The 26,547-nt window shown below is 42.0% G+C and overlaps 1 protein-coding gene and 1 long non-coding RNA gene across 2 annotated transcripts; both read right to left on the reverse strand.

Moving 5' to 3' along the window:
* Positions 1 to 409: 409 nt before the first annotated feature.
* Positions 410 to 3,340, reverse strand: LOC145597259 (uncharacterized). The gene is made up of 4 exons (XR_014103313.1): positions 3,062 to 3,340; positions 2,133 to 2,285; positions 1,230 to 1,293; positions 410 to 551 (listed from the first exon to the last, which is right to left on the reverse strand). It is a non-coding gene; the product is annotated as an uncharacterized LOC145597259 (long non-coding RNA).
* A 13,184-nt stretch (positions 3,341 to 16,524) lies between these two features.
* On the reverse strand, positions 16,525 to 17,088 carry LOC145634604 (uncharacterized). The gene has a single exon (XM_081686019.1). The coding sequence runs from the start codon at positions 17,086 to 17,088 to the stop codon at positions 16,525 to 16,527; it is 564 nt and encodes a 187-aa protein (XP_081542145.1).
* Between the last annotated feature and the right edge of the window lie 9,459 nt (positions 17,089 to 26,547).

Below are 26,547 nucleotides of genomic sequence, written 5' to 3' on the forward strand. Positions count from 1 at the left end.
TCCTGTTCAAAACCGGTGCCATTAATGGGCAAAAAAAATAAAAATAAATTTTTTTTTTTGCATTTTTTCCACTTAAATTGGTAAATAAACACTAACATATATATAAACTTACATATTTTCATAAATAAATGTTGTAATATTACAATTTTTGTCTAAAAAATTAAAATAAAATACAAGGTTACAAACATATGCGAGACTTGTCATAAGGAGCAGCACAGAAGCAGAATACCAGCATAACAGCAGCACATAAGGAGCAGCACAGAAGCAGAACACCAGATAAGGAGCAGCACAGAAGCAGAACACCAGCAGCAAAGTCGGAATATAGTACGTGCGAGGCAGCAGCAGCAGCAGCCCTGCGAGGCGGCAGCAGCAGCTGCCCTACGAGGCAGCAGCTGCACCCCTGCGAGGCAGCAGCAGCAGCTGCTCTACGAGGCAGCAGCTGCACCAACAGCCTTGCGAGGCTATGCCCCTTGTAATTATACCGGATTAAGTATGGAGAATAAATGTACCACTTTCTGAAGTTGGTGAAGGTTTTGGTTCAGGCTTCCCTACTAGCTCGAATGCATAAGATAGAAATGTCAGAAAAGAAAAGGAAAATAGAAAGTCCTCACAACTGTGAAAGATGAGCACTACTAAATTGTAATTATCCATTTTATTATCTTCAAATCATCTAATTATATTTATCATGCTAAATAATGAGCACTACTAAAGATGTTGATTAAATTTCGAAATTAATGAAATTAATAACATTATGCTCACATAAGAAGTTTTCTGTCAACAACCAAACTAGTAGTGAACATCAAGAGACTATTACAAAATAGTATGCCAAATTTGCAAATTTTGACAGGTAGATATGTAATGGACTATAATGTGAAATCACCTTTTTAGACCAGTCATACAGATAGCACAACCTCAATATCACCAGATATTATGGGAGAATTAATGCTATTTCAACTCAAAGAACTACAGCTTCCCGCATTATAGCTGATGCAACTACTACACATAAGCAACGAATGAATAACAATGCTAGATACAATCAACGTAAAACACTACCACTCCTTACCTATTTACTTCATCATCTTGTAAGTGAGCAAAAGCATATACAATAAATACAATAAATTACATTTCTTTATCCTCCCCATTAAAGAGAGCGCAATATCAACCTAGATTCTAATGCCCAAAACAAAATATTTAATTATGAAAATTAAAAATAATAAAAAGGAATTTACCTTGCAAAGAATCATGTCAAGAAGATCAGCACCAGCTTTTGAATCACAAACATCGTTTTGTTGGCTGTAATTAAAATCAAACCAACCAAAATTCAGCAAAAGAATCCAAAAAAAAAAAAAACAAAACAAAATTCAGCAAAAAAAAAACCAAAATGCAGCCTTGCGAGGCAGCAGCTGCACCGCCCCTCGTGCTCGTAAAACAAAAACACAACTTGTCCCATCATCTAGGCATATAAAATCACGGAGGACGAGAAGTCAGCAGTACAGTAATATAAGTAATATAAGATCACGGAGAATATATGATGACCTCCAAAATTAACTCAACAAAAAATACAAAAAAACACATTTACAAGTAATATACTATGTGCCAGGGAGTTGCTTTAATCTGGGGAAATCTAAAATATATCATGACACAGGCTACACAATCATACGAGCTTCCAATAATCTTATACCTTGATAAAATAATCTGAATTATAGATACTTATATCAGGCATGAACTAACTACAAAAACCAAATGATGAACTGAAATCCAACTAAGCTTCTGCATTCTGGCAATAAACCTCAAAATCTTATCTTATGGTTCATTTCATATCAAGATCCCTATCGGAAAAGATACACCTTTTAAAAGTTTTTATGCACACAAGAGCATTACAAAATCTCTCTTTAACTTCCTTCTAAACCAAGATCCAAACAAAAAATACTACAACCCTTTCTAGATAGAAGGAAAATACAAACATTCCCTGTCAAAATATTGCATTTAAATTTAAATAAGAAAGACAACACAACAAATCATCACATTACTATACCATCACAAATAATTATAATATGTAGCACAAATTGAAACTAACAAATGCAAAGTGTAGGGGCCAGGGAGCACAAACTTATAAGACACAAGAAGCATACACAGTTTGATGTTGTTCCGAATGCACTGAAGTAATGTAGAGATGAACTCATTGATACTTGGACTCTTCATTATCTTCCCTTCAATTTCCAATCTCAACCCCTCAATATAGGTGTAGTGCCAAATTCGTAAATATCCAAATTGATAATTGACACCTGTGTGATTGACATGAGTAGTCAGTCAAGTATTAGTTTATCAAGTATCATGTTAACCTTCCAAGAGACAATATTCGCACTCAGACTCAACACATTATGGTCTTACGAAGAAATCAGAATATTGATAAAATAGTAAGTTCAAAGGAATCAAAATATATACCCATACCATCAAGTCCACAATGAAAAAATCAGTCAAAATATACCCACAAAATCAAATTAAATGACAACCAATATAATATTCACAATACATCCACAAACCAAACTACTGAAATTTTAAAGATTGAAGTATCAAATACTAAAAAATACTCACAATTCAAATACTCCGTATACCCATAATTCATTTTGTATGTCACAGTTCCAAAAGCTCAAATTAACAAAATCCTAGATCAATCGAAATTATTGAAACAAATTAACAAAACCCTAGATCAATCGCAATAAAACTGAGTTGTGTAATCTGATTTCAAACTCTGAAACTTACTATGAAGTCTACTAAGGCTACTAAAACCCAATTAAACCCATAATCTAAACTAAGTGAAAACACTTGGATATCAAAATTACAATAAAAATCAAAAAGGGGGTTCTGGAAATCAGATCGAAAATTACAATAATCATCGAAGTACAGGGACAAAATCAAACTCGAAATCAACCATCACATACAAATTCAAACTCAAAAACAATAACCAAATCACAAAATCCAAAATCAAAACCCAAAAACTCAATGAATTCGAAACCCTAACCCAAATTATACAAAATTAACAAAAAAAAGAGGGATGAACCTTGTGAGGAGCAGCGTCACCATTAGAGATCTAGGGATCGTTCTCCAAGTTTTTTAAGGACTTTCTTTGACATCTTCATTAGTGACGAATGCGGTGGTGGTGGTGGAAAGCTAGGATGCAGAGAGAGGAGGGTTGCGCTGGTGGTGGCTATGGTGGGAAGCTAGGATGGAGAAAGAGGAGAGAGGGGATGGTTGCGCTTGTGGTGGCTGCGGTGGCGCGAGAAGAGAGAGGAGACAGAGAGTTTGAGAGGAGAGAGGAAACAGGAGAGTGAGGAGAGAGAACGAGTGTTCTAATTTAGGGATTTTTATTTATTTGGGAAAATGCCACCGGTTAACCGGTGGGCATTTCTCTCTATTAAACGTGTTTTTTTTTGTCTTGTCTTACATTTTTACCACCGGTTTTCAATAACCGGTGGGCAACATTTTTACCACCGGTTTTCAATAACCGGTGGGCATTTGGCGGTGCCCATTTATCTTTTTCTACTAGTGTTACTGGGGAAACGGTCGTCCAGCGCCGATACTTTGAAACCCAAATCAACGCGCTGTCCGACAAGGCAGCGCGGCAAGCTGAAGATTTGGTGAAGCTGGGTCAGGCCCTAGAGCAAGAGTCCGTGGCCAGAGATGCCATGATACAGGAGAGGGATCAGGCCCTCCTGGACGGCCAGCGCTGGAAGGAAGGATTCGAGGCCTCCGAAAAGCTTAGAAGTGAAATGGCCTTAGCCCAAAAAACTTGAAGGAGGCCTTGGACGAGGCGGACGTTCTCAAGGTCGAGGTGGAGAGTTTAAAGATGTCCGTTGAGGACTTAACTCTACAGCTGCAAACACCTCGGGCCCCTAGTGCGGATGAGGTCGTCCGCATTGAACAGAATGCTGAGGACCGGCTGAAGAGCCACTTCTTTGAGGCTTTTGAGCTTATGGTGGACGAGGGCGAGGCGGCCTTTTATCAAGAACGCTTCACCAAACGCCTCAACTTTGTCTTCCTCAGAGAAGTGGCTAAGAAGGCCGGGCAGCCTTCTCCTGAGCTGGACGTCACGCCAACTACCTCAAAAGAGGAGGAAAACGAAGAAGTGGCGGCCGACAAAGACGGTGAAGTGGAGAGAAAGGAGACGCCTGCTGAGGACGCGTCCCTTGCCGCCGTTCAAGAGCCTGGCCTAGGCCAGAGTCCAGCTTCTACCCCAGTCGCCCCTTGATTTCAGCTCTTTCTGCCTTGTTTAGTTAATTTCTATTTTCTTTATCTGCCGCCTTTTCGAGCGGTTTTTTGTAAGATACTTTGCCGCCCTTTGAGCGGTCTTTTTATTAATCCAAGTTTTCTATATTGCTTCATACTTTGAAAATTTTACACTTAGCATGTTTTTTCTTTTTCGTACAATGGGGGGTATGCCCCTTTATTCGGCGTTCGCCTAGTCCATATTTTAAGTGGCTTGATTGACTTGGTAGAATTTATACCTTTGGGGGTATGACTACTAGCAAGTCAATAAAATCATAGTAATGATTTCCCTTGGACTAGGTGGTACGCCGAATCAACACATTATTTGGCCGTTCGATTGGCTTTATGCGAGTTTGTCCATTGAAACTATCGTTCGGACGCGCTAAAAAATTTTTAAGTATGATCTCAACTTAAAATTTCTAAGTTTTGGTTGGGCTGGAATGCCTAGGTATGCCCTTGCCCCATTAGAGGGGTTTCATAGGGTATCTTACCTTTTCCGTCCGTCTCAGTGAGGGACGGACGTATACGTGCAACTTAAGGTCGAGTCGCTCGTTTTTATTTTATTCTGCGACCAGGTTGCTGTGTTGCAAGCAACCTAATCATAAATTTCACGCGTCATTTCTATGTAGACTATGACCGTGCAAATAAGCATAAATAGAATGGAAAATAATATAACAATGTTTGACTTTTCATTAATTCGTCAAAGTCACATTATTGTGGCCGTACGGCTTACATTGCTCGGTCAACAGACCTAGCTGTATATACATCTTTTGGCTAATTACTTAAACTTAAACATAATATTTCTTCAAATTATCAGTGTTCCATGTATGCGGAATAGGTCGGCCGTTTATGGCTTCTAGACGGTAGGTCCCATCTCGGACCTCTTCCCTGATTCGATACGGCCCTTCCCAGTTTGGGGTCAACTTTCCATCTTCATTTTCTCGTCCCACCGCCTCCATCTTACTTAGGACTAGATATTCCAGTTTTAGCGGCCGCTTTGACACTCGGCGATTGTATGCCCTTGTCATCCTTAGGCGATAGATTTTGTGTCTAAGCGCCGCGTTGCCCCTAGCCTCATGAAGGAAGTCTAGGGCGGTCTTCATGGCTTCCCAATTAGCCGTTTCATCATATAGCATCACCCTAAGGGTGGGCTCATACATCTCAATTGGAAGGACAACCTCTGCGCCATAGACCAAAAAGAATGGAGTTTCTCCTGTGGAGCTCTTGGTCGTGGTTCGTATGGACCATAATACATTAACCAACTCATCAGCCCATAAGCCGCCTGCCCTTTCAAGCTTGCGTTTGATTCCATTGGAGATCAACTTGTTGTATGCCTCTACTTGGCCATTGGCTTGTGGTCGGCCGACAGAAGCAAAGAAATGAGCTATGCCTTGGTCCTCCAACCATCCTTTGAGTTGAGGCGTTTCAAACTGAGGTCCATTGTCGAACACCATAGACTGAGGGACGCCAAAACGTGTAATGATATTCTTCCATATGAAGGCTGAAACATCCATCCACTTGATGCCCCGTACAGCCTCGGCCTCCACCCACTTTGTGAAGTAGTCTACTGCTACAAACACATAACGCCTTTGACCAGATGCTAGTGTGTACGGTCCTAAAATATCCATCCCCCATTTGGCGAAGGGGAGTGAACTACTGATGGCCGACAGGCTGTTAGCGGGGCGGTGGATCAAGGTTGCAAATCTCTGGCACTTGTCACATTTCTTCACCATTTTCATGGCGTCTGACTTTAAGCTCGGCCAGTAGTAGCCCAGATGGACAGCCTTTTCAGCCAAGGCTCGTCCTCTAATATGAGAGCCGCACTGCCCCTGGTGAAGATCGTCCAGGACATCATGCCCTTTCTCAGGAGTGATACACTTCAGGTATGGCTTCACAAATGCCTTTTTAAACAACTCCCCCTGCTTCATTTCGAACCAGGCCGCTCTCTTTTTCATCAGCCAGCTCTCTTTAGGATCGGCCGGGAGTAATCCATCCTTTAGATAAGATATGATCACGTCCATCCAAGTGGAGCTTCTATCAATGATATGTACCGGCTCGACATCAATACTCTTTCTTTCCTTTACCTCCCAAAATACCGACCTGGGGGTATCACATGATGCTGAGGATGCTAATTTAGAGAGGGCGTCCGCCTGATGATTAAACGAACGAGGAACTTGTTGTAGAGTAAAATGATCTAGGCCCTTAGCCTCCTCCTTGACAATTTTCAGGTATTTCATCATAGCCGGCTCCCTTGCCTCGAAGTCTCCATTCACCTGGCCGATTACAAGTAGGGAGTCTAAGCTCACATGAACTTTTGTTGCTCCTGCCGCCTTACACATTCTAAGGCCGGCCAGGAGGGCTTCATACTCGGCCTCATTATTGGAGGCTTTGAACTGGAATCTCAAAGCGTACTCAAACTTATCTCCCTCAAGGGACTGACATATGACACCTGCACCACACCCAGTAGCTGTTGCACTACCATCCACGAACACCTTCCAAACTTGGTCTCCGGCCGGTTGTAGATTCGGCCGAGTCATCTCAGTTAAGAAATCAACAAAGGCTTGCCCCTTGATTGCTTTTCATGGATCAAACGTAATGTTAAAGCCTCTCATTTCCAAGGCCCACTTGAGCATACGACCACTTGCCTCTAGAGTTGTAAATGGCTTCTTCAGAGGTTGGTCCGTGTAGACCACAATTGAATGTGCCAATAAGTATGGCCGCAGCTTTTTCGATGCCATGTACAATGCCAAGCCAAATTTTTCAACAGGGGGATACCTCAGCTCAGCGTTGTGAAGTACATGGCTGATAAAGTAGACTGGGATCTGGTGGCCGTCCCGTTTAGCAAGCAGGACGACACTTAGAGAGTGTTCAGAGATGGCGAGATAGATAAATAGCTTCTTACTTTTGAGTGGATTGACGAGCCGAGGCAATGTATGAAGGTGGCTTTTTAGCTGTACGAATGCTTCCTCGGCCTCCTCTGTCCATTCAAACATGGCTTTCTTCTTGATGGTTTGAAAGAAATAACGACACTTATCCCCTGATCTTGACAAAAATCTACCAAGTGCTGCTAAACAGCCGGTCAATCTTTGTACTTCTTAATCGTTCTTGGTGACTTCATGTCCAGGACGGCTTGAATCTTTTCAGGGTTGGCCTCAATTCCACGCTGATCAATTAAAAATCCGAGAAATTTAACGGACTCAACACCAAAGACACATTTCTTTGGATTTAACATCATCTTATGCCGCCTGAGTTCGATAAAAGTTTCTCGTAGATCCTTCAGATGGTCGGCCGACTCTTTTGACTTGACAATCATGTCATCACTGTACGCCTCCATATTCCGGCTGAGCTGATCTCTGAAGACTGTATTAACAAGTCGTTGAAACGTAGCTGGGGCATTCTTAAGGCCGAATGACATAACTTTGTAACAGTACAACCCCTGCTCAGTTACGAACGCTGTTTTCTCTTCATCTTCTTCCCATAATGGAATTTGAAGGAATCCGGAGTATACGTCCATAAAACTCATCAGGGCATGCTTGGCCGTTAAATCAACCAGGCGGTCGATTTTGGGCAAGGAAAAGCTATCCTTAGGGCATGCCTTGTTCAGGTCGGTGCAATCCACACACATTCTCCAAGTTCCATTCGGCTTCTTCACGAGAACCACATTGGCTACCCAGTCTGGGTAATAACATTGCCGAAACCGGCGTCCAACAACTTTTTTACTTCAGCCGCGGCCGCCTGATTCCTCTCTTCTCCATGATTCCTTTTCTTCTAGCGGACAGGTTTAATGGCTGGATTTACAGCCAGCTTGTGCACGACCAGGTCAGGGCTTATTCCTGGCATCTCACTAACATCAAATGCAAATACATCCTTGAACTCTCTCAGCAGTTAAATTAACTCATCCCCAAGCACACCCAAAGCTATGGTGCCCACACTAGCCGTCCGACCTGGTTGATCGGGGTCAAGCACTATATCTTGGTGACTGCCGGCCGGCTAGGGTCGTAACTCTTCTGGCCGACCGACAGTCATTAGCTGCTATGCTTGCTCTATCTTGGTCTGCTTACGCTTCTGGCCGACCTGGTGTGCTGGGAGTGAGGTTCCTTCTTCTTTTGGCTCGGACGCCTTTGGTCCGCGCGCTGTAGGCTTAATGGCCAACTGATTACATTCCTTTGCCATCTTCTGACTCCCTTGGATTGTCCCTATTTTTCCATCCTTCCTCTCGAACTTTAGCAGCATTAGGTGAGGTACAATGACTGCTTTGGCTGCTTTCAGTGTAGGACGGCCGAGTATGACATTATATCCAGTCAGCTCTTTCAAAACGAGGAAGCGGACAACCATATCTCTTCCCTCCCCTTTTTGCCCAAAGTGGACGGGTAAATCTATCCGCCCAACCGGGTGGATAACATTCCCCCCAAATCCGAACAACGGGTGAGTGATGTCCTGAGGAGCATCCTCAGGGAAGCTTAGATTCTTCAAGGCGGCCAGGCTGATGATATCAGCCGCGCTACCCGTGTCAATCAATATTCGTCCGACCTTCAAATTGGCTATCTTCATAAAGAATACCATGGGATCATTGTGCAGAGCTTTGACCTCCCCCCGGTCGGCCTCACTGATGATTACTTCGGGAAAGGGTTCGGCCTTCACTGAATCCGTTTGCATCACCTTTCCCAAGTTCCGAGCATCCTGCTTGATCCCCTTCATAGTTGGGCCGCCTGAGGCAAATCCCCCTGATATCACGGCCACAAAGCCTGAGTCAGTGCTATTCCCATCATCTTCCTTGTCTTTATTCTTATCATTCTTCTGTCTTTGCTCAGACGTGTTGTTTGTCCGTGTGTAAGTGAATTTAGACTTCATCACATAAGAATTTAGCATGCCCTTCTCGGCTAGCTTGTCCAACAATCTCTTCAAGTTGATACAATCATTTGTGTCATGTCCCACGTCCTTGTGGTAATGACAGTACTTGTTCTTGTTCCTGTACTAAGCCGGGCCTCTCAGCGGCTGTGGCTTTTCAAACTCAAACTTATCCTTGATTTCCATCAAGATAGAATAACAGTCCTTGTTGAATTCAAACTGAGGCTCGTACGTCTTGACCTTTTTGGACTTCTGTGGCTGGGCATCGGCCACCCAGACCTCCTTTCTCTTTTTTCCTTCTTTCTTTTGGCCGGCCAAGTCTTGCTGAGAAAGTTTCTTCTCAACCCCCTTGGCTAGCGCTTCTGCTTTTGTGAGCGAACAAAAGTCCGTCGCTTCAATATAGGCTTCGGCTTCCCGCAACACACCTGCGTATGTCTGAATCTTTTTCCTTACCAGGTCAAATTTAAAATCATTGTGCCTTAATCCCTGGAGAAATTCAGAGTAAGCCATTTCATCCGGCAGATTATGAATTTGGGCTTTTTCTTGGTTAAATCGCTGGACATACGAGCGTAGGCCCTCATTCTTCCCTTGGACGATTGTCGCCAAATTAAGGCTAGTCTTTTGAGGCGGTATGTTGTATGAAAAATTTCCCACAAACAGCAAACTAAGGGTGGTAAAACAATTGATACATCCGGCCAGCAGACTGTTGAACCAATCCTGCGCCACACCTTTCAAAGTGGCCGGAAAGCATTTGCACCAAGTAGCATCATCTACACTTTGCAAGTACATCAGGTTCCTGTACAAGGTGATGTGTTCTTCTAGGTTGTCCGTGCCATCATAGGCTCCCACAAGTACACTCTTCACCTTTGGCGGCTGAGGGGCAGTTAAAATATCTTGCAAAAACGAAGGCAGCTTATCTCCTAAAGTGAGTAGGCGCAAATGCCAATCGATGGGCTGTGGCTGCACGGACGGTCCAGCTAGGTAGGGAGCTCGTCCGTACGCCTGTCCGTAAGGACCATATTGTCCGAAGGCTTGGGGGTTTGGCTGTATCAAGCCATTGAACCCCTGAGGAGGTTGATATTGAAGTGATTGGGCTGGAATAGGAGTTGGAGTGTGGACAACTGGAATAGGAGTTGGGGTGCGGACGGCCTGACTTCTGCTGGAGATGGCCGTGTTGGTATGTTGGGAGAGAGAATGATTTGAAAAATCATCCGGCATAGTTGGGGTTGAGGCCGTGTCCGGGTAGGCGGCACGTTCCCACTGCTTATGCCGAAGGTAATCCCTTGCGTCCTTCCATTGTCTAGACGGCTCAGGATCCTCTATTCGAGGCTGCCTACCCCACCCCCAGCCGACTGTGTTTTCGCCAACAAATCAGAGAAATTTGTCTGTGGTACCCTTGGGTACCTTCCAGTTGGCCTTCGAAAGGGAGTGTTTCCAGCGTCCGTTGCATGGACTGCTTTGCTGTGTGTCTTCTTTGGAGCCCTCTGTTCCTCTCTCCTGGGCGGCTACCTAGAGGTAGAGGCTCCATTTCTCTCAATCTCCTTCCTGAGTTTGTTATGCGCGACTTTAAGAGAGGCTGCGGTAACAGGAGGGTCATCAGCTTCTTGAAATGTGGCTATCAGCGGATCACTGGTATGGATTGTAGGGATTATATCCTCTACATGTCCGCCCTCGCATGGATTAGGTGTCTGACCGTCTATCGCCATAACGTACGAGTATCCCCACAGACGGCGCTAAATGTTTCGGGTGTTTTTTAGATTTCCTCGGACACTGTTCACGCTCTCCTAGCAACGAGACGGTCCGACCTTCAAAACAACGAATATTCCGGTTGTCGGAATATTCGCCTCCGACGATCAAGTTAGTGATCAGAAACGGAAAAGACTAGAGAGAGAAAGTAGAGAGAAGTTGGAGCTATTTAATGTTCTTTTTGTTGTAATGTCTTAATCCACCCCTCCCATCATAAATGATTGGGGTATCTATAGGGGTGGGACTCGTGCCCCATTCTAGGGTTTGTACCCTAGAATTGCGTGACGTGATTGGCTGCACAATCAGTGAATGCCACGTGTCATTTTGGGGGCGCCGCTTTGCGGCTTTTAATGATATCTCTCGGGATTTGGGCCCTGACGTTATTAGACCTCTTTTGCGTGCTGATTTCAGGGGAACACATGCCCTAAACACGTGGCATCTTCCTGTGACGACACGTGTCACCCTCTAACTGGGCCACGTGTCGCTACGAGATTGGCCTGAACCTTTAAGTGCTCTTGAGCTGGACGCGTGGCATCTTCCCATAGTGACACGTGTCACCCTTTAAAAGATTTCTTGTTATATATACTCATATACAGATATACTTGATGCCCCTTCATTACTAAATTTTCTTTATGTTTTGACTTTTTCCTGTGTGAGATAATTATCGTCCAGATAGAAAGAATGATATTTGGATCCAATAATAGCGCTTGTATACAAATGATTGATAGGGAAGGTGAAATCCACAAATTACATAATTCTACAAGTAAAAGTTAGTATTTTATTGGCAAGGTCAAAGCTCACTTGACTATTATTGGTGTTGTTCTCTCTTATTTTTCAATGTGGGACAAAAACTCGCAGCTCACACGTGAGTAATTTCCTCAACGATTGATAACTTATGTAACGTGTTCTCCAACGTTCTTCATACATGTATCTTAATACACTACGTGTATGTGTAGCTTTGTTCCCATTTTAGTCATAGGGCGAATCTTCCTTGGCATGTGATGAAGCAATGGCGTGGCCTTGTTAAAATGATATGCATTTTTGGTTTCCATTCACGATCACTTGCCAAAGGAGAGTTGCCCTGTGACTACTTCAGCTTGATGATTTACTGTAACAACATCTTGCTGTTATTTCTTATTCTGGAATTTCATCTGCTGTTAAATGAATCCCGGTAATGTCTTAATAAATCTCATCAGCAATTCAGCATTAACAATGTTTTGTCTTGCTTTTATTGATTACTTTTTGTTTGCTTTTACAACTAAAACTGAGGTGTGTTTAGGCAAATCTCAACAAGGTCATATGAGAATCTGCTAGGTTTGAGGGGTAATAACAATCATACTACCAAAAGCATATAAACGATTGACAAAGCGATAGATAAACAACAAATAAGCAATAAGTAAACAACAAGAATTCAACTATGTAAAGAGAATGAGTTCAGAAACACAATACAGAGCAAGGACAAGCTTCCTTCTTCAGTAGGGATGCGGTTCCGTAGAGAAAAGTAGAGGAATTCTATTACATTCAGAGTATGCGTGTGTACATGAATGCTGAAAACGTCTAATTACACTTATTTATACCTAGGGATCTTTAGGGTTTACAAATATCTTCGGAATATATTCAAAATGAAGAGGATCTTCTTGATTTATCTTCTTCCCTGTTCTGTAGGTGTATCTTTGGCAAGTATCTCCTTGATTGATATGTATGATGCTGCTTTCCTTGTTTATTTCAATCAAGCCGTTTTATATGCTTTGCTGACTTATTGGTCTTGGATTGATGCCCTAGATGTAATGGGTCGTATGGTGGTACGGGCCCAACAATTGCCCCTAATTTTTATTTTCAATCATTTAGAAATGAAAATTACTTAAAAAGCCGTTGGGAGGATTTTGAAATTTTCAGAAATAACTTCAACGGTTAGCAAAATAGGAAGCGTGACGGCAGTTTAAGGCAACTTCCTCGATAACCGTTTGTGGCGGTTTATTTCTTTTTTTTGGTATTTATAGAGTGTGCAGGCTCTTGTCTAATCACTTCATTGCTTTGCCCCAATTTCGATTTTCACCAGGTATTCTCTCTTTCTTCTCTGTTTCCTCTGTTTCTTTTCTTCGCTGTTTTTTTTTCTTTTTTCTTTTATCTTGCGATGGGTGGTCATGTAAAAGTGGTGTTTTCTGGGGTGGATGAGGGTGTAAAAAAGCCGTCCTTAGTGGCACAAAATGTATTCCCTGCTAAGGATGTTTATCCTTCCACCATAATGAGAGAAGAGGTTCAGGGCATCGTTGCTGTTGCGCGATTTCCTGATGGGGTTGTGGTGAAAATCCCATCTTCTAGGGAGAGGGCTGACTGGACCGCTCCTGGTTGGGTGTGTTTCTTTGAGTATCCCTTTGTAATTGGGCATGTCTTCCTTTTTTCTCCTCTTGTTCGTCAATTTATCTCTAGGGTTAGGGTTTCACCTTGTCAGTTATTGCCCCAAACTTGGAGGGTACTGAGAATTTTGGATTTGCTGAGTGCGAAATTGGGTTTAGAACTTGATGTGAGGGATTTGTGTTATCCTTATACTATTAGGACCAGTGGTAAGGGTCGGGTTGGTCTTCGTTTGAAGGATGGTGTTGGTCTTTTGGTGACTGATTTGGAGAAGGCTTTTGACAAAAAGTGGTATCACAAGTTCTTCTTTGTGAGGATTGACTCGTTGGGTGGTGATTGTGACTTTTTTATTGGCACTGTTGAAGCTGAAGGTATTTTGTTTTCCCATTTTTCTTATGTTTTGCTCTCTTTCTTTGTTGATTTGGGCTTATTTGCTTGATGGTTGCAGTGAGTAAATTGAAGCAGTGTTCTCAGTCTTCGTCCCTGATAGACAAGTTGTACGAGTTGAGTGTAGACGAGAGATCCTTTATCAAGTTGACGCAATCAGAGGCGGTTATCCAGATCAAGTCTTTGGACGATTCTGATTCCGAGCAGAAAGTTGCCCCAACTATGTCTCAAGGTATGTTCTCTTTTTTTTTTTTTTTTTTTTTTTTTTTTTTTTTTTTTTTTTTTTCTGTTTGTGGTTTTTGTTGCGTTGCTTTCTGTGGATGTGTCCTGTTGCAAAATTGTTTTGCCTTTGTTAAATATTTATTTGGCTCTTAATTTGTTTATCCTTTCTAAGGTGGTTTTCCCTTTTGTTGAGTATATTTGTTGTGTGCGTTTGTCATGTTCCCTGTTACATTCCCTTTTGAATTCTGCCATGTTCCTTGCAGATACTTCGAGGTCACTAAGGTCTCATGACCTTCTTAGCTCATCTTCCCTTCTGGGTCGCCTTAAACGTCGCTCTTCTCCTCCAACTACTGAGGTTGTTCCTCTCAATACGGTGGCTCCAAGGAGTGGTGCTCCTCTGCCTCCGCCTCGTACTGGCCTCAAGAGGAAGCTGGGGGTGCCTATTGATGTTGATGCTGCTGATTTCTCTTTTGATTCCTTGGCTCCGCATGTGGACACCTTGCTGTTTTCGTCCTTCAAGGATCGCCAATCCTCGCAGACCTTTGTTGATCTTTCTCAAGAGGCTACTGTGCAGTCTACCAGGTATGGTATACTCACAAAAAAAAAATTTAATAAACATGACTAGAAATGGATTGTGCACTCCTTACTTGATTACGTGCTCTGCAGAGCCTTCAGTCTTGCTTGGGCGTATTGGGAAAAGTGTATGAGTTTACTCGAGCGTATGAGGCTATAAAGAAGGAGCGTGATGCTCTTTCTGATAAGTACAAGGCTGCTACTGAGGCTTTGAAGACTGAGCAGCTTGGCACAGGGAGTGCATTGCTGATCGTGATGGGTTGAAGAGGACCTTGACGGAGGCTGGGAACGAGGTTGTTGATGCTGCAGCGTATTACTTTGGGAAAGCTCGTCTTGAAATGATGGAGGAATTTCAACAAGGGAAACATGAGGCCTGGGATTATGAGGCTGACAAGGCTGCTTTTGAGGTTGCATTTCCTGCAGGGACTGCTGCTCCTGGCACACTGTTGCTGAGCTATGTTGATGAGGAAGTGAATTCTCCTCACAACACCGAAGTTAAGGATGTCCTAGAGAGTACGAAGCCTGTTGCTGAGGAAGCGGCCCCTGCTGACAACATGGATGAGAATTAGTTTCAACGGTGCTGTGTGACCTTTAAAAATTTGTTAAATCTGAAGGATGTTGTTTGTACTACCTTGGTGCAGTTGGATAATTTGTTTTGTCTTTTGTGCTACATTTCTGTAGCTGGATAATTTGTTTATTTTATTGCTATGCAACTAAGTATTTCTGTTTTCCTGCTATGTTGCTTGTGTTTTCGTGTTGTGTGTTGCCATTGTGCTACGGTTGTATTACAGTTGTATTACAGTTGTATTACAATTGTATTACAGTGGTATTACAGTTGTATTGTTGCTTACATGTGTTTGCTTGCTCCGTAAGGGTAGCTAGTCTGTTCTGTGCAAGAATGATGGGCCATTGTTCTGCGGTGACTTGCTTCATTCTTGCCTGGCAGTGTAGGTAACGTTCCTTGCAAAACAGAATAAGGTGAGGGGTGGCCGTGGGTTTCCCCAACGGCCCTCCGATGCCAAAGTCAGTACTCGTAATGATCGTAAATCAAATTGACAAAGAGCAAGGAGAGAGGAGTACCTTTCGTGCTGATTTTGGCTGTTGGAGATTTTTGTGTTTTTCTTCTTTTTTTGTATTTTTTGCTCGTTTTTTGGTTTTTTTTTTGTAAGTAAAAAGACAAAATTGAAATAATAACTACGTACCTTTGTGTCCTCAGAAATGATATAGCTTTAGGTGTGCTGCGTTCCAGCTCCGCTGTACTTCCTTTCCTTCTGCATTTCTGAGTCTGTACGCTCCATTACCTACTATCTTAGTGATCTCATAGGGTCCTTCCCAGTTGGGTGCTAGCTTTCCTGCATTTACTTCCCTGGTGTTTTCATATACCTTCCTGAGAACCCAATCTCCTAGTTTGAAGACTCTTGTTCTGACATTCTTGTTGAAAGATCTTGCTACTTCTTGTTGGTATGCTGCCATCCTCATTGGTGCGTCTTTTCTAAGTTCTTCTACTGTATCTAGGTTGTGGATTAATTCTGCTTGGTTCCTTTCTTCTGTCATTAACCCATATCTTGTTGTGGGGACTTCTACCTCTGTTGGGATCACTTCTTCACATCCGTATACCAATGAGAATGGAGTGTGGCCTGTGGCGCCTTTTGGAGTTGTTCTATCTGCCCACAGTATGTTGGGTAGTTCGTCTGCCCATTTCCCTTTGGCTCCTTCTAGTATTTTCTTCATGTTATATATAAGGACTTTGTTGCTTGATTCTGCCTGTCCATTTGCTTGTGGGTACCTGGGTGTGGATGTGATGAGGGAGATGTTCCATTCCTTACAGAACTTGGTGGTCTTATTGCTGATGAATTGGGATCCATTGTCTGTAATGATCTCTGCTGGTACCCCGAATCTGCTTAGAATGTTTCTTTTTATAAACGAGATGACATGCTTATCCTTGATTTCCTTGTATGCTTCTGCTTCAATCCATTTGGAGAAGTAGTCCGTCATTGCTAAGAAGTACGCTCTCTGTCCTGATGATGGGGGTAGCTTTACTATATCCATTCCCCACTTCATGAATGGCCAAGGTGTCAATGTTGGATGTAGTTCTTCTGATGGCTTGTGTGTCAAGGGTGCATGCTTCTAGCATGCTAGGCATTTCTTGGCGAACTCTGCTGCATCCTTTCTCATGTTGGGCCAGTAGTATCCCATTATGAGTGCTCTGTTGGCTAGGTTCCTTCCTCCGGAATGATTTTCGCATTCTCCGCTGTGTAGAGATTGTAAGACCTGCTGAGCTTCTTCTCTTTCTAGGGATCGTAAGAAGGGTCCTGCTACAGATTTCTTGAAAAGTACATTGCTGATCAGACAATACTTGGATGCTTTCTGAGCGAATGCTTGAGCTGTTACTTTCCCTATTGGTTTCGTGTTGCCCAAGAGGTATTCCTTCAATGGTGTTGTCCAGCTGTTGTCTTCTTCCTCTGTGAGGCTCGTTTGAACTTCGTAGACACTCATGGTTGATTTTTTCTCTATGGGTGGTGAGAGTACGTGCACTAGGGGGATAGCTCCAAATTCCTCTGGGTTGATGTTTGATCCCAGGTTTGCCAGGGCATCTGCTTCGGTGTTTAAGTTTCTGGGTACTTGTTCTATCTTGAATTCCTTGAACTCTTTAATGAGTTTCTTTGTGACTTCTAGGTAAGCTATCATCATGGTGTCCTATGCTGCATATTCCCCGTTGATTTGGTTTACCATGAGTAAAGAGTCAGAAATTACTCCCAGGTGTTGTATCTTCATGTCCTTTGCGACGGTTAATCCTGTGATTAGTGCTTCGTATCCGGCTTCATTATTGGTAGCCTTGAAGTCGCACCTTATTGCCTGTGCTATCTTGTCTCTTTGGGGTGATGTCAGTACTATTCCTAAGCCTACTCCGCGTATGTTTGCTGCGCCATCTGTATGAAGTATCCATTTCTGTGCAGCTTTTGGTTCTTGTAGCGCCAGCAGTTCCTTCTGTGCTTCTTCTTCAAGGGCAGGTCTGAAGTCTGCCACGAAGTCTGCCAAGGCTTGTGATTTGACTGCTGTCCTGGGCTCGTACTGTATATCGTATCTGCTCAAGTGTAAGGCCCATTTTTCCATCCTTCCTGACATCTCCGGCTTTCTCATGATAGCTCTGATGGGATAGTTGGTACGTACTCGTATGGAATGGCTTTCAAAGTATGGACGTAACTTTACTGAAGCAGTGAATAAGGCTAGAATGATTTTCTCTAATGATGCATACCTCGTTTCTGCGCTGAGTAGGGTTTTGCTTACGTAATAGATTGGGAACTGCTCCTTGTCTTCTTCTCTTGTGAGAACTGCGCTGATCGTCCCTTCAGACACTGCGAGGTATAACTGGAGTGGTTCTCCTTCTTTGGGCATGGAGAGAATCAACGGGTTGGCTAAGTATTCTTTCAGCTTCTGAAATGCTTCGTCGTGCTCTCATTCCTACTTGAATTCCTTATTCTTCTTCAATACTTCGTAAAAGGCTCTGCTCTTTTCTAAAGACTTTGAGATGAACCTGTTCGATGCCGCAATTTTTCCTGTTAAGCTTTGTACATCCTTCTTGGACTTTGGTCGCTCCAGGTCTAGGATGGCTATGACCTGTTCTGGGCTGGCTTCTATTCCTCTTTGTGTGACCATGTATCCTAGGAACTTTCCTGATTGTACTCCGAATGTGCACTTTGTGGGATTTAGCTTCATGTCGTACTGTTTTAAGATGACAAATGCTTCTCTAAGGTCTTTAACATGATCTTCTGCCTTCTTGGATTTAACAACCATGTCGTCTATGTAAACTTCCATTGTGTTTCCAATCTGTTCTTCAAACATCTTGTTCACCAACCTCTGGTACGTTGCTCCTGCGTTCTTCAATCCAAAAGGCATTACCTTGTAGCAATATATTCCTTGACTGGTGATGAAGGCGGTTTTCTCTTGGTCGTCCCTGTGCATGAGGATCTGATTGTAGCCGCTGTAGGCGTCCATGAAGGATAGCAGCTCGTGCCCTGCTGTGGCGTCTAGCATGGCATCAATATGAGGTAAAGGGAACGGGTCTTTTGGGCAGGCCTTGTTGATGTTTGTAAAGTCTATGCAGATTCGCCATTTTCCGTTCTTCTTCCTGACTACCACTACATTGGCGAGCCATTCTGGGTACTTTACCTCTCTGATCTTCCCAGTCTTCAGTAGGTTCTTAATTTCCTCATTGATAATCTTGTTCCTTTCCGGCGCAAATTTCCTTCTTTTCTGTTTTACTGGTGTATGCATTGGATCCACGTTCAACTTGTGAGTGATTACGTTTGGGGGGATGCCTTTCATGTCTTCATGGGTCCAAGCGAACACATCTTTTTCTTCATCTAGGAAGTCGTAGATTTGCTGTCTGAGTTCTGCCTTCAGTTCTGATGCTATTCTGACTTTTTGATCTGGGTGTAGGGGGTTCAACTGGACTTCTGTAGCTTCCTGTTCTTCTGATATGCTCAATTTTTCTTGGCCCAGCTGACCCTCTGATTGCTATGCTGAACTCTTTTCTGCAGATGTTGCTTTCAGTGCTATCTTGTAACATTCTTTAGCTTCCTTAGGATCCCCTCTAATTTCTTGAATTCCCCACCTAGTAGGAAACTTAATGACTTGATGATATGTAGAAGGGATGGCTTTCATCTCATGTATCCAGGGTCTGCCCAGAATCATATTGTATGAGGACAGAGTATCGATTACTAGGAACTTGACCTGTAGATTGATCCCTTTTGCGTACGTTGCCAATGTAATCTCTCCACTTGTCTTTTTGGTTTCCCCACTGAATCCTACTAGCATTGTTGACGATGTTCTTTTCATCTATGTTCATATGTTTTAGGGTGTCCAGCATGATGATATTTGCAGAGCTTCCATTGTCAACCAGGATTCGCTTGATCATGCAGTTTCCAACTGGGAGTGAGATCACTAGACCGTCATGATGGCCCTCTACTGCATCGCTCTCTTCAAACATGATGGGGATGTCTATTTTGGATTTCTCCCTCTTGTCTGGTTGATCTTTGTTACTCTCTTTTGCATGTCGCTTTGCTGCTGAATATGTCAAACCGCATACTTCTGACCCTCCTGATATGAAACAGATGGTTTTGACAATTGGAGGTGGAGGAGGTGGGCCTCCTTGCTTAGACTCTCTTTCCTTCCCTAGAGCTTGAGATCTATCCGACAGAAGCTCTTTGAGGTAGCCTTTCTTCAGCAAGTATGCAACTTCCTTCCTGAGCGCGACACATTCATCTGTAGTGTGACCGATATCTGAATGGAAATCACACCATCTGGATGGATCTTTCTTCTCTCCAGGCCTATCACTCCTTCTGGGCCATTGCACCGTATCTCCCATCTTATTTAGGGTCCTAATTACTCCTGCAGGGTTAACGTTAAAGAAATACTCATGTAACTTAGGCGGGAGTTCAGGATCCTCCCTCCAATCAGAAAATTCTTCTTCGACAGCATTGATTGTTCCCTCGTCAAAGCGAGAACGCTGATACGGCTTGAATCGATGGTCTCTTCTGGGAAAGCTGTTGTTCCTTCTTGATTGGCGATCTGGCTCGGGAGTCTTTCTTGCATATGCGTCTTCCTCAAATCTGACTTGAGCCATAGCTTTGGCTTGCACATCTTCGAAGGTCGTACAGGGATACTTGGTCAATTCTTTGTAGAGCTCGCTATGGTCTAGCAACCCTCTTCTGAATGCTTCAATTGTTGTAGGAGCATCACACTTGTGTATCCCAATCTTTTCCCTGTTGAACCTGTTGAGATAATCCCTCAAGGATTCACCGTGTCTCTGCACAACACGGTATAGATCTGATGACTGCTTCTCTATTTTCCTGCTGCTGGCGAACTGGATCTTGAATAGGTTTACCATTCCTGCAAAAGATCGAATTGTCCCATTATCCAAATTAATGAACCAAGTTAGAGCTGGACCTGATAATGTGGCTCCAAAGCCTTTGCACATGATAGCCTCTCTGATGTCTCTAGGGATTGAGCTTGTCATCATCTTCTGTTTGTAGAGCGACACGTGCTCATCAGGGTCTGTTGTTCCATCGTACATAGTCATATTGGGCGTGCTGAACCTCTTTGGGACTTCTACCATGGCGATCTCTTCTGAGAACGGGGATTCTATATAGCCATCTGCTACTTCCTCTTCCATGGGTTTCGGCATTCCAGGGATTTTGGCTATTTTGGCCTCGATTGTCTTGAGGTATTCCTTGACCATCTTTTCTACTTTTCCCTCTTCGGCTCTTTCCTGACTATCCTTCTTGGGGGTTCCTGCATCCAAAGAGTCTAGATCCAGGGTATCATCCCTGTTGTTAGATCCTTTTTCCCCGTTAGGGGTGTGAAAAGTTCCTGACATATCAAGCTGCGTGGCTATACTTTCAATGTTCTTTCTGGTGTTAATGGTTTTAGAAGCCACTGATTGTATTTGGCTACGAAGGGCTTCGTTTTGTTTGGTGAGACTGGTGAGTTTGGCTTCAGTTTGAATCTTTTGGGCCAACAGTGTTTCAATCTGGCTTTTTTGTTGGTCTAGGGTCTGACGGAATGCATTCATTCCTTCATTGATTTCGGCTATGGTAAAGGGTACTTGGTGCCCAGTCATGGTGTTTGTTTTGGTTTTTGGCGAATTGGTAGGTTAATTGATTATCAGCCCCACGGTGGGCGCCAAATTGTTTAGGCAAATCTCAACAAGGTCATATGAGAATCTGCTAGGTTTGAGGGGTAATAACAATCATACTACCAAAAGCATATAAACGATTGACAAAGCGATAGATGAACAACAAATAAGCAATAAGTAAACAACAAGAATTCAACTATGTAAAGAGAATGAGTTCAGAAACACAATACTGAGCAAGGACAAGCTTCCTTCTTCAGTAGGGATGCGGTTCCGTAGAGAAAAGTAGAGGAATTCTATTACATTCAGAGTATGCGTGTGTACATGAATGCTGAAAACGTCTAATTACACTTATTTATACCTAGGGATCTTTAGGGTTTATAAATATCATCGGAATATATTCAAAATGAAGAGGATCTTCTTGATTTATCTTCTTCCCTGTTCTGTAGGTGTATCTTTGACAAGTATCTCCTTAATTGATATGTATGATGCTGCTTTCCTTGTTTATTTCAATCAAGCCGTTTTATATGCTTTGCTGACTTATTGGTCTTGGATTGATGCCCTAGATGTAATGGGTCGTATGGTGGTACGGGCCCAACAAGGTGCAGCATTGCTGCCATACCCTGGCTCGACAGCAGGTTATTGAAATGGCCTGGCACATAATGTACACTTCTAAGAACACTCTTAGTTGCCGATACTTTTGTGTGATGTAATTTTTCTCCCTAATTTTATAGCTTATTCCTAGTTAAAATATATTGGTTGAATTATTTGAAGTTGTTAGTTTAGTTTATGATTCAATCTATCACGGTATTTACACAAATAGAAAAAGAACTCATGTAACTCTTACAGCTTATTAGATCAAATCGTGCAAAGAAAGACATTGAGGGAATGATCATTCTCTATTGTAAACCATGCATATTGCATGAGTCAAATAGTAGTTATGCTACCACAGTGTCATTCTTTTTTGGCGGTATTTTCTTGCTTTAATTGCTTGTGATCATAGAGTGCACACCTCATGTTAGTCATATATGGTTCGAGGTCAAGTAGACTATGAAGCCGGTCCTTAAAAGTATACATACAATAGTTAAAAAATAAGTATATAAACCAAAAACAATAAAATTTCTTAATTATAATATTAAAAGATAATAGGTCTTGATTCATAGTTCCAAATGTACTAATTGTTGTTTTATTAATTATGCTGAACTATAGAATATCAAGGCCAACATGTTTGTCTAGGCAAACATGCTTGTCTTCATACTTTATAAGTTCCAATTAATATAGGGACTGATAAATCTTTTCATTTTTTTTAATAGACAACACTTTCTAGAATTATAAATTTTACAAAAGAGAATGAATTACTAAAAATAATCTTTGTTGGAAAATTAAGGCATTAACAATCAACAATTAATGCCTTAATCCCAAAAGCGGGGTAGACTACATGAACCAAATTGTAAAATTCCAAAATGCAAAAATGCAAAAGAACACACACTTTTTAGAGTTGTAAATTTTTTTTAAATAATGAATTACTGAAGATAATTTTTCAGCGGAAAATTGTAGTATTAACAATCAACAAGCACTACCTTAATCTCAAAAGCAGGGTAAGATACATGAACCAAAATGTCATTCCACAAAATAGTCGCATAAGATTCTCCATTCCCTCTAATCAAGTGCAAACAAAACAAAAAAAAATTATTAAATGATAATGATAGTAATTATTATACATATAAATATATAATTATTGGAATTAACAAAATAAGAAAGCCAACACACTAAGGACCTGTTCTTTTGAGCTTCTAGGCAGAGCATATTTCAGCAGAGTAGAGCAGAGCCGAGCAGACTGAACAGAATAGCTCTAAAGAACAGAGCCTAACAAAGCCACCACCATGGGATCACCCATTGGCGCTTATATAACTGCTTGTATTTTGACATATTACATCCAATAAACACTCACTTACCAGTGTTCTGACTTCTTGCACAGAAGTGTGGATAAAGAACATTTGACGTTAGCTTCTACAGCCATGCCTATGAGGGTACGGGTACTGCTGTTAAGAACCCTCGGTGAAAGAGCAGTGAAATTAATGGTGGTTGAAACATTCGAAAATAACAACCTTTTTCAAAATTCAGTTGATAGTAACTCTCAAGTATCCCTGTCTTCATTTTGAACTAAAGACACCATTCATGTCCACAAATACCATGTCCCTATTAAAGGGATGAAAAGCCATGAGCCTGAACATATAATTGTATTTTTTAAGAGATGGCTGATGATCAAGTATCACCCTGTGTGCCAACTGCCAAACCCCCTTGTGATACTCTTCCAAATCCCAAACAAGCAGGACAGAACCGCCATTAGCCTCCTTGTAAATAAGACAAGCCACCCAAAACTGCCCTTGGCACACTCCAAAGCCACAATGTCCAAAGACAAAAGGGAACTCAAGGGATAATAATTCATTTGGTAGGTCAACTGAATGGCAGCTGAGATTATTTGCATTTGCATCAAAAGAAACAAGCGAGCGTCCATTTAGCCAATGTAACTTGCCAATGTAACACTAGGGTGAAAGGACATTGTTGATTATGATTATATTCGGTAAAACGACTGACAAAGTAATCACTAGAGAGTAAAGAGCACCAATGCCTGCAAACCAACTTAAATCGACACACAGAGTCAATGGGGAGACGTAGGAATATTTCGGTCAGCAGCTCGTCTATCATGCTGCTAAACAACTCAAGCTTGAGTTTTAAACTAGCCTCAGGCCTTAGCCTCATTCTCCCCTCTCGATTTTAGTACCTTCCTTCGTTTCGAAACAACCAATGTTGATGACCTCTTCTTAACTTTACTCCATTTTGCCATCAAGCGAGAGCAAGGCAGCATGTTCAAACCCATTACTACAAATTTGATAATGATTATGATGATTATAGTAATTTAAAAAGTACAGAAAATACCCCAATTCAAAACTCAACCCCAGCAACGAACCAGGGAAGGAGGCGCTGCTGACTTGGTATCATACTATCAGGGAGAAGTGGAGAACAGGTCAATTTCTATTCAAAAAATCCGCTAACAAAACAAAGTTCAAAACTCGATTTAATTTCATATTGAATTATCTTGAAAAATACATAATTTTAGGGATATTTGATTCAATAATCAAATTACGCTCATAATTTTCTTCTCTTTGGGATATGATGATGTTTCATAATCTAAGAATTTACGGACCCTAAAATTAAAGCACTATGTGATGATAACAACAACAACTGACTTACCTAAGAGGCTGCTTTAATGGGGGATACAAGAATTAGACTCAACGGAGAACGCTTCAATGGAGAACGTTGAGTGCGCTTCAATGAAATGACTTAGAGACGTAGGAAATAGGAATGCAGGCCTTTAAAAGCCATGACCCGCCATAGTTATAATATGGGTCAGATCCGTTTGATAAATAAATGGGGCGGGTCTTTTTATATCATCGTTTAATTATGAGACAAGTGGGCTTTATAAAGGTTTTAAGTAAACATGTTTTAAATATTTTTAAATAGGAAAATTTGACGGAAATAACAGTATTAAAATGGAACGACTTTTGACACATATTTGCCATAAATGGAATGTGACGTGTTGGTAATTTGTTTAGAAGGTTACCAGTGACACGTGTCACAATGTCGTTGGTCAATTTGTTTAACAAAATTTTTAAAAAACTTTAAAATAAGAAAATACTTAAAAACTAAATAAGAAAACTATTTTTTTTAAAAAAAAAACCTTCCCCCTTTTCGACAGGCGGAAACCCCTCGACCACCACTTGCTCTCCCCTTCTCCGCCCCTGCCTGAGCCCTCTACCTGTCGACGACGCACCCATCCTGACCCAAATCTTGAACCTAGAGCCCTTCCCCTTCCTTTGAACCACCTTTCCCCCACCCTAAAACCCCCTCCCTCCCCTTAAAAACCCACCTCGATCTCTTTACCGCGCAGCCGGCTCCCCAACCCTTTCCCCTTGTGCCGAGGAATCCATTACGCCCCTTCGGCGCCCATCTCCAATCCATTCCCCCCTTGAACCACCACTCGAGATCCTTAAAGTCGAGTGGTGGTTTTAGGATCATTGAATTTTCAGGTGGTGGTTCAAGGGGAGTAGATGGTTGGTCGAAGTTGGGGTCTAGGTCAGGAGGGTTTCGTAGGCGCTGGGTAGAGGCTCTAGCCATCGGCGGGTTTGGGGAGGGGAATAGTCGGTGGTGGTGGGGTGGCTGCCGGAAAAGGGGAGGGGTTTTTTATTCTAGTTATTATTTTTAGTTATATATTTTTTTAAAAGTTTTTTTAATTTAAGTTTTATTTTTTAAATCATATTACTAAAGAAAAATGTTAAAATAAAAGAAATAAAGTTTTAACCAATCATACATGTGACACGTGTCAAAAGTAACCTGCAAAATAAAAAACGGGTTTTTTGGTCTATTTTCGGCAAATGTGTATCAAATGTCGTTTCATTTTGAAATAATCCCTCTATTGTTGGAAGACGTACCGCTAAAAGGTCGTATTATTGTTGACAAATTTTCCTTTTAAGTATTTCCATACACCAAATCTTGTATCAATTCTTTGTAAGTTTTTTAGAATTTTTTTTTTTTTAAAAAAAAACTTGCAGAAATTACATTAATTAAACCGAGGTTACAACTTTCAACAAACTAAAGGATAGTAAAGTAACATAAGTTACTATTGGCATAAGAAGCCTTTACACAATACCAATTAAGGTCATTAACAATATTTACCTTTAAGCTATTACAACGAGTGAGGACAACGCATATAAGGCTTACCAATAAATATTTAAACATTCGATGGTACTATTGATAGAATGAGGGAAGTTGGTGATGATGTTTCGTGTTGTGCAAGGTATTTTCTAACATATATTATTAAAAGTCTATGAATGTTGCGGGAATAACGGAGACAACCCAAAATTAGTATGTCTTACCCTATATGTTGTTCCAAGTAAGTAAATTGGCATTACCTTACTCTAAAGAGTCAGTCAATTTCATTACCTTCGCCTTCGGCTACTACCGGCTGGAAAGGCTTGGCTCAACATTGGATTTGTTTGAAAAGAACCAAGGATGGCGTTCATTCAATCAAATCTTTTATGCTAACTCAAACAAATTACTGTCTTTGGAAAGAGTTGTTCCCCGCATTCTTTCCAAAAACTTCGCTTTAGCGACTCGCTACGCCCCTTTCTACTGGTTTTTGAAAGCTCAAAATCTCCTCTTCCCCCATATTTCTTATCCTTCTCGCATCGGTTCTGTATCAGATGATGAGCCCATGCGAAAACTTTTTCTTTTTTTTTTTCGCTCGGTAGGCTATTAGATTGAGTCGAAAGCCTACCAAGGCATAAAGGTTCCGATTTGAGCGAGAGCCCGAACGGGGGACGCGAGAACATCTTGATCGAAAGCCCCACTGTTCTGAATAGTGAAAAAGACTTTTCCAAATTCGATCAAATCGATCGAGAATCTCATCATCTGTTAGGTGGGCTAACCAACCGACCGAGTTGGGCTGAGCGTCC

Source organism: Chenopodium album, chromosome 1, assembly GCF_948465745.1.
Source record: "Chenopodium album chromosome 1, dcCheAlbu1.1, whole genome shotgun sequence".
Taxonomy (NCBI): Eukaryota; Viridiplantae; Streptophyta; class Magnoliopsida; order Caryophyllales; family Amaranthaceae; genus Chenopodium; species Chenopodium album.

Excerpts from the sequence above, each read along its gene's own strand:
- LOC145634604 (XM_081686019.1), bottom strand. The coding sequence starts at position 17,088 with ATGATGATAGCTTACCTAGAAGTCACAAAGAAACTCATTAAAGAGTTC.